At 45.3% G+C, this 8,415-nt stretch overlaps 1 protein-coding gene across 1 annotated transcript in view; it reads left to right on the top strand.

Annotated features, from left to right (window-relative positions):
• LOC107035600 (T-box transcription factor TBX20) overlaps positions 1-7,917 on the top strand; it is a 35,229-nt gene extending 27,312 nt beyond the window's left edge. Inside the window, exon 6 of the mRNA XM_015253087.1 lies at positions 7,524-7,917. Coding sequence (XP_015108573.1) covers positions 7,524-7,917 — 394 coding nt within the window. The remainder of the gene's footprint in view (positions 1-7,523) is intronic.
• Positions 7,918-8,415: the final 498 nt, after the last annotated feature.

The following is an 8,415-nucleotide window of genomic DNA, read 5'->3' as shown; positions in this document are numbered from 1 at the left end:
CCCCCCCCCCCCCGAATCGCAATGAACAACCCCGCGAAGTCCTACCATAAGCCCACGGCCGATCGCAGCGACGTGTCGCGCAAGTCGAGTACCCGCAAACCGTCCGGCTATCGAGCTTTGGGGCGCGGTCCAGCACGTACGAATTATCAAGCAGTGATGATATCCCTCCGGAGGAAGCCGTTGCAGAAAGCCCTGAGAGATGTGTTAGAGATTCCCCCGCCGCCCGCCCAGCCCGACCGATTTCAGTCCTGAAAACCTGCCGCCGATAACACGTAACCTCGTAGCGCATGCGCATGCTGCCGCCTGAGCGGCGGCATCCGAGTTAATAAGAGAGCGGCCTTACGCGGCAATACCGCGCATGCGCCCGCCCACTTCACGCCGGCGCTGATAGATAGATGCCCCTCCGGCCACTTTAGCCTCCCGGCGGACCCTCACACCCCTTCTGTTTTATTTTTCCCCATCCCATCCCTCCGCTTTTTCACCTTCATTTCCCCGAGTCCTCGCGCTCGCACTCATTTCCCCGAGCGCAACCTCACCTTTTTTTTTCCTCCCAAGTTTATCCCTTCGTTTCTACTTTCGGATTTCTCCACGGCTACACGCCCTTGTCCTGTCCACGTACGAACGTATTTCGCTCTTCATCTCCCTCTGCTCTTTTTGCTCCTTCATCCTTTTGAGAGTATACCGGAGGGCAAGGAGGGCAGGGCATTCATCTATATTAGCTTCGAAAGCGAGCGGCCTGTCATTACCGCCGCCGCCGCGCACACACACATGCGGCGGACGCACATGCAGAGGAGTAGGAGGATGATCTCCGGGGTGAGAAAAAGGGGATGAGTGAAGAGGGGGGGGAGTGGGGGGGGGACCCCATCGGAGAACGCTAATAACTGCCGTTTAAAACGCAAAAACAAAAGGACTGGCGCGCAGCGAGAGCACCGAATGGGGATATATGAGTGAAAAAAAATAAAATGAGAATGTAAAAAAGTAAGAGAGGGATCGATGCTCGATCTCACCGGGCATGATTGCCATGGGGGCATTGAAGGTGGAATAATACTTTGGCAAAGGCGTCAGGGTCATTACCGGATCATTACCTACCTATACCCTACCGTGCGACGAGAGCAAAGGATGATGGAGACCGGCCTGAAAAGCCTCTCGCTGCTTTCGCGCACGATCCCTAAACGTCCACACGCGCTACATGCACGCGGAGAATGGAGGAGAGGAGGATGTCCTGCGAGACGCGGCGAGACGGAGGGAGATGCGCCGGCTGCATACTCTCACACGCATATCGAAGGAGATCATGTACATGCTCGAGGTTTCACCGGGGAAGGGCGCGGAGAGTGGCTGTGCCGCGCGGTTGGCGGCAGCCGGGGTAAATTACAGGCTCGAAAACCGTATTTTGTTGTTTTGTTGTTTTTCAACGCGCCGAAAGGAAATGAGCGAGCAAACGCGTCACGCCACCCCGAACCTGCTAATTTCTATTCATATTTTATGGCTATTAATTTCGACGCCGTTACCCATCTTACCGGGCCTTCTCTCGCAACTAAAAGCCCTGATATATCCTGGTGTGTATTGAGGGGGGAGGGGGTACTTTACGGTTTTTATGGAGTTCGGGTTTGGTCCATTTGAGATGGGGGAGAGGACTTTTTCGAGTTGGTTTCGTCGGGGTTTTGGTTTTTTTATCTTGAGGGTTTGGCCTTCCTGTGTGTGCGATGCGTGTTGCGATGATTTTTTGAGAAATTCGAATTTAGCGCGGGAAAGGCGACGGCCAATGGGGAGTCAGGGTCTCGGGTTTGCGGGGTTAGGGAGTTGGGGGATTCCCGGAGACGGCGCTTTTGGCGGGCACTAGTAGGGATGAGTAAGAAGAGAGTAGTAAAATGATGGTCACAAATAATTTCTACGCGAATTGTTATTTTACGGTTTTTACGGAGTTCGGGTTTGGACCATTTGAGATGGGGGAGAGGACTTTTTCGAGTTGCTTTCGTCGGGGTTTTGGTTTTTTTATCTTGAGGGTTTGGCCTTCCTGTGTGTGCGATGCGTATTGCGATGATTTTTAGGGAAATTCGAATTTAGCGCGGGAAAGGCGACGGCCAATGGGGAGTCAGGGTCTCGGGTTTCCGGGGTTAGGGAGTTGGGGGATTCCCGGAGACGGCGCTTTTGGCGGGCACTAGTAGGGATGAGTAAGAAGAGAGTAGTAAAATGATGGTCACAAATAATTTCTACGCTAATTGTTATTTTACGGTTTTTACGGAGTTCGGGTTTGGTCCATTTGAGATGGAGGAGGGCTTTTTCGAGTTCCTTCCGTCAGGATTTTGTTTTTTGTGTTCGCGATGCATATTGCGATGATTTTTAGGGAAATTTGAATTTAACGCGGGAAAGTCGACGGCCAATGAGGATCCAGTGCCTCTGAAATTCGGGATTCCGGGAGTTGGGGGATTCCCGGAGAAATAGAATATAACTTAGGGATGCACTGGAGATGTTATCGTTTTTTTTTCGTCACCCATTTTTGTCATGCCATTTGAGTAGTTGGACATTGTCCCTGCTATTTGGACTGAATATGGAGATCACACAGAGGCTACGTCACAAAAATTTCATAGAATTGAAAAGTCACTTGGAAATTTATAAAAATGGAACATTTTTATTGCTATTTATAGCTATAAAATGTTAAAATGACTAACGGAAAACTCAAACAAAATGATAATATAAAAAAAACATCTTCACTTACTGATCTGGGCTCCTGGACCATGACCTCTGCAACCTGCTCACCTCCACATACCCAAAGATATTTTCCAGTTATAATTATTCCCCCAGAGATTCCCCGGACCCCCATCCTCCGGCCATCCTCTCCCCCTCAAAAATTTTATTGCACGTGTGTGGAGAGAGCATAGAGGAGCGAATGAGCGACCATCGCGGGGTGTAACCTATTATTATCTACCACTTAGATAATGCCCTGTCAGGGCCTCAGGTGAGAATAATGGGGAGGGGTGAGATTCCCCTCCCCCTTCTCACCCGAAGATTCGATGGAATTCGCATCCACGGAGGTTATGTATTGGCTGCAGTTGGAGTGCATGGTGGTCGTGTCTCTGGTGGCTCGGCGGGGGGAGTATTTTGCCTATGGGGTGTTCCTCGCGTGGAACGTGTCGTCGGGTTTTTGAAGGCGGATAAAAGGAGAGGATGCCGCCTTCGCCGCGGTCATCTTCTTAAGGTGCCGACGCGCTACTCGTGAGGCTTTTTTTGGATTTCTGCTGCGGTCGGACATGTAATTCCCCAGACTGGTGTATTTACTCGATGGAAAAGGGCATCGCGTGATGGAGACAACTCGATGGGGGATTCAATGCGACAAGCACAATGATCGATCTTCATCCTGTTCAATCGCCTGAAAAGTTGTCGAGGAGAACATGCCACATTGGCGGGGCACTAAATAACGGGGGCGGGGGAGGGTTAGACTCGCGAGTATGTTGCATGTATGGAATATGAATGGGTATAATTATATGTGGTGTGAAACGTTATCCGCGAGCGAAGTAAAATTCAGTAAAAAGTGTGAGTCGGAACTGAAATTGTACGAATCGCCACATAAATTCTACGATTTGTTTCGTAAAAATTAACCTCCCGTCTGATTACTCACCGCTGTGGGGACAACAAGTCGTTCCGTAATTTTTCCCCATCGATTGAGAAATTTTACGGAACGGAACGTAGAAATAACTCACCAGCTTCATAAAAATTGTTGAACGTTCAAGAATTTTTGTTGTTCGAGGCATAGTAAGTCGGCAATTTTCTGTAGGATTTTACTTCTTCGGGAAAAATTACGTGACAATTTGGTACTTTGTTCGGTGACGAACGTGAAAATTCACTGAACGTTTCAGATTTCGTCTCTTTCATTCCTATAAAAATTGCCGGAAAAGGATTCCCCATTGCGGATTACGTGAATTGTTCCGTAATTTTTGAAAAATCCCCGGAAATTTAAAAATTCCGTATAGCAGTCCCGAAGAATTCCCGGAATTCTACCTCCTCCACATGATAAATTATCATCAGACCATTCATAAACAATATTTTCCTATTACCCTCCGAAGTAGGAGGAGTTGCAAATGTCATAACGGTAGTTTAACGATACCTCAAGCTCATGTGTTATTCCCGACGGAGGAGGGTTACACGAAGAAACACCGCAGCTTCTAATTAGAGCGTGTTTGGTATACCAACTGCACCATTATACGGAAATGTGCATAATAATCGGTGCAATCGATGGGAATCATATATTTATTGGTGTAAGGAGCACCTCGGGTGCGCGTACAGACAGAGACGGCTGGTGTTGTCCGTACAGGAATAATAATAGGAGAGGGGGCCCGCAGTGAGCCACTCCACTCCACGAGATAGTCAACGGTGGATCGTGAATGGCTGTAATTAGGATTTTTATTTTACGCGAGGAAGCTTTATGAAAACATTAACGATAATTCAAGGCCGAGTTTACAATTGCCAATGCGAAGGGGGGAGGGTGAATTTGAGTCGCGTCATTTCCGTTTGGCATTTCCCACACTTGGATTTATTCACGTCAGCTCGCATGTGAGGGTAAGACACTTTTTGAGAATGTGATATGCAGTTTTAAAGATGTAATTTCATTCCGAGATTCTGCAATTTCCGTTACAATTTTATCCGGCAATTCTGGGAAATAATAATCCCTAGAAAAACTGGTGTCTGAAATTAAGACACTTTTGTGCCTTTTTTTAAGACGTTTATTAAAATTGAAACTTAATTCATCGATTAGTTTTTTTAATTTCCGAATTTTTTCGAAAATCGGCTGTCCCACGACAACGAAAAAAAAATTGCTTGGACGTCCTTTTGACCGAGTTCGAAGATGAAGGCAATAGAACAATTTCCCACTTGTTTTTCTTGAGTCGAGGATCTTTTCGTTCAATCCTACGATGACTCATTTCGTAAGTCAAATGCATATGACTCGAATTAAAACATCTTGAAGACACCAGCTGTGACAGCGCTCCACCAGTGAAGTCAATTTTAAATTTGCCATGCGGTTTTTCACCCAAGAATCCCCTCTAACGATAGAGTCTGATAAACGGAGTGAGAAACTTTATGACCTCGCGTTAATCTTGATGGCAGAAACATTGATGGTGTCTCAAGAGTTATTGACGATTAAAATTTTCTTCGCAGCACCGAGCGGATGAAAGATTTACAATCGAACAGATATATTATTTCCCATCGCCTCAATTAACCTCGAATCTCTCATTTCTCGTTTCAACGCCTCTCGATTATCCTCACTCCCGCATTATTTTCAGAAAATTCTGTTTCGTAATTAAAAGTGGGCAATGTCTCAATTCGACGATTCAAAGGGTCCCCACGAGACGAAGAAGACGATATCGTCGAAATAAAAACAAATCGATCTCTTCGCATCGACGGTATTACCCGCCGCCCTGAAGCGATATCAATCGAAAAAAATCGGCTAATAGACTTTCGGGGAGACAGCAATCGATGATATATATTTTTTTCGAGGAGAGCGTGAAGAGGAATGGCCGGTGGACACGGCGGTGTGTGGTCCGGCACGTCCAGGGAACGGACGGCGCGATTAGCCCGAGGCTTCCCTTCCCCTCCCCCATCCTCCTCACCGCTCTCCCACTAATCCCTTCTTCCTCCCTTTTCCCCTTAGCTCGCGTGTTCAGACACGAAAATGCACGTGTGTATGGGTGTCTCAAATGTTCACCCTGGGATTGCACAGGCCGTAATGTATATGTATATCTGCGAGGTGAGGGCTATCGAGTTACGTGCTAAGCAGCAAACCGCCCAAGCTGTAAGCGAGACACCAAGAGTTCCATTGTTCTTCACCTCAATTCTCACTTTCGTGTTTTTCTGAGCCACCATTCGGCCATTCGACGAGTAAATTGATGCTGTTGAGACGAGGGAAGGTGTAAAGGCATTTTTTAATGTCAATTTCAGTTGATTTTACGATTGTAATTTAATGCAAGTGCTGTGGAAATAAGTGGATGATTTGTTTGGAAATGAACGGGTTCTTCTGATAGGGTCTGATGATTGCTTTTTCGGAATTTTCGGAGCATATTCAGCGATTTTAGAACGGACACGGAGGGGTTTTGGGGATCACCGATAATGAATTTTGGTTGAACCTTGATGAAGTCTTGATTAAGTCGTTACTAAACTCTGATTAAAGCTGCATCGAACCCGCGTGAAAGTATCCGCTCAGACCTTCGTAATCCTTGATTAAATCGTTACTTATTCTTGATTAACCCTTGCCTAAAGCTTTATTAACTCTCGATTAAGCCCTGATTAAACCTAAATTTTGATGAAACTAATGGGCCTCCACTAACACCTGACTAAACTCTAATTAAATCCTAACTAAACTCCGATTAAACCTAGATTAAAGTCTGATGAAGGTTGCCACTAAGACCCGACTAAGCCCTGTTTAAATTCTGACTACCTCGACCAAACCTTGATTAACTCTTAACTAAATCTCGATTAAACCCAGATTAAACCTTGATGGGTCTCTACTAAGACCCGATTAAATCCCAATTAAATTCCGACTAAAAAAAAATTTTTGAGTCATTATTGAATTCATCTAAACAATAATTTTCAAAATAATCGTTGAAAAATAACTTTCATTAAAACCCTACCAAACCCTAATTAAATTCTAGGTAAACTCTCTTTAAACCTCGACTAAACCTTGATTAACTCTCAGCTAAATCCTGATTAAACCCACATGAAACCCCGCTAAGCCTCCCCTAAGACCCGACTAAATCCCAATTAAATCCCAACTAAAAAAATTCTTTTGATTGAATCGATTGAATTGAAAATTTTTTTTTTCAAAAAGTACTAATATTTCAACGCATAGAATATTCCGCTTCAGAAGCAAAAAAACCGACTTCAAATAGTCCAAAAATATTCATGAAACCGTATTCATAAAACAAACATCAACTTAATCCCGCAAATAATAATTCTCGAATCAAAACCAATATTCCCAATCCATAAAAAAAAATCAAAACCCCAATCAAACCCCAAGCGTGTCCCACGGGAAAGTAGGAAATGACTCAGATAAACATGTACTTGAAGCAGCCATGATCTCTCTCAGTATTCTGCGTTAATTACGGTGAGCCTCGTAGATATCCACCAAGTAACGATTAAACTCCTCAGTACAGTACATAACCCATCGTTTTGTACCCACATATACCCATCGAATAATTCGCCCAGTCAGCATGGTTGAGTATTCCCAAGCCCCTCGATTGTAATCAAGCGTGAAATCGATTCACAATCGCAACGTGATTGTCCCTAATTAAGCGAACCTCGCGCGCAAGAGGAATCATTCATCACGATTGCATGTAACACACAGTACACACTGCCCCCGGAAGTTTCGACAATCTCCCCCCCCCCCCAGCCGCTCGAGTTATATCTCTGAATCCCCTGGATTTCTCATTTGCAATCAGTTGCCAGTAATCAGCGAGTTATATCTACGAGGAATGATTATTTAAATGACTTACCCAGTTGTTAATTTCCGTTTTGTTTTGCCTCGATGTTCGCAGGGATCCGATGGAGCTGATGGAGCAGCAATTGGTGCGATGTGGTGTGCCACCAGTGAGACTCTATGAGCATCTGGCATTGACCTCACCAGCGGCCGCTGCTGCAATCAATGCCCAACAGCAGCAGCAACAGGGACCATCGGAGAATCAACAGCATCCGCTGTCACCGGCGTGGCTGCAGCCATCAACATTACTCTACGGCAGCAGGGGCGGCACACCGTCACCCTATCCAGCTCACTCCTTCCCCTACCCCGCCCTCTCGTGGTCCTGGCAACCACCGGTCGCTATGATCTCTCGGCGTTCTTCTTCCACGTCCGCTGGGGTTAGGTACACTCCCTATCCAACGGCTATGTCTACGTCACCACCGCTTCGCGCACGCCCGGCCACCCCCAATTAGCGACCCCCACCGCAATGTCTTCTAGGTTTTTTTTTTATTTTCAAGGCGATACGCCATTTCTTACCGGTGAATTTGTCGCGGTGTATTTTCAGGATTTAGGGGAGTCTTTAGAGACTTTAAATTATTGGGGTGATCAATTTTTTTTCTATTATCCTTCGAAAATTAGTGGCTTTGGGAGTATTTATTTTTATTTATGAAACTGGAACAATAAAAAGACATTTTTCCGCTTGAATTGAGGCGTAAATTTTGTTCAGTCGTTTTTTAAATGTTTTTAATGTTTGGAAAATTATTTATTTCGTTCACATAAATCGGTGAATCTCAGTGAAATAATTGTTTTGTGTCACTAATTTTCAAGTGATGAGAAGTTATCTTCGAAGTATTTCTCAAACTCAGTGATTCAACCACTCGTTCATCGTAAAGTTTACCATTCACTTTGCCCAGAGAAGAGCCAAAGAATTAGCCCAGCCAGAGAATGATAAACCTAATTAATTGTAATAG

This window comes from Diachasma alloeum, unplaced genomic scaffold, assembly GCF_001412515.2.
Source record: "Diachasma alloeum isolate Michigan unplaced genomic scaffold, Dall2.0 Dall_scaffold_00199, whole genome shotgun sequence".
Classification (NCBI taxonomy): Eukaryota; Metazoa; Arthropoda; class Insecta; order Hymenoptera; family Braconidae; genus Diachasma; species Diachasma alloeum.
Note: the sequence above shows the minus strand (reverse complement) of the source record. Positions and strands in the feature narration are given on the sequence as shown.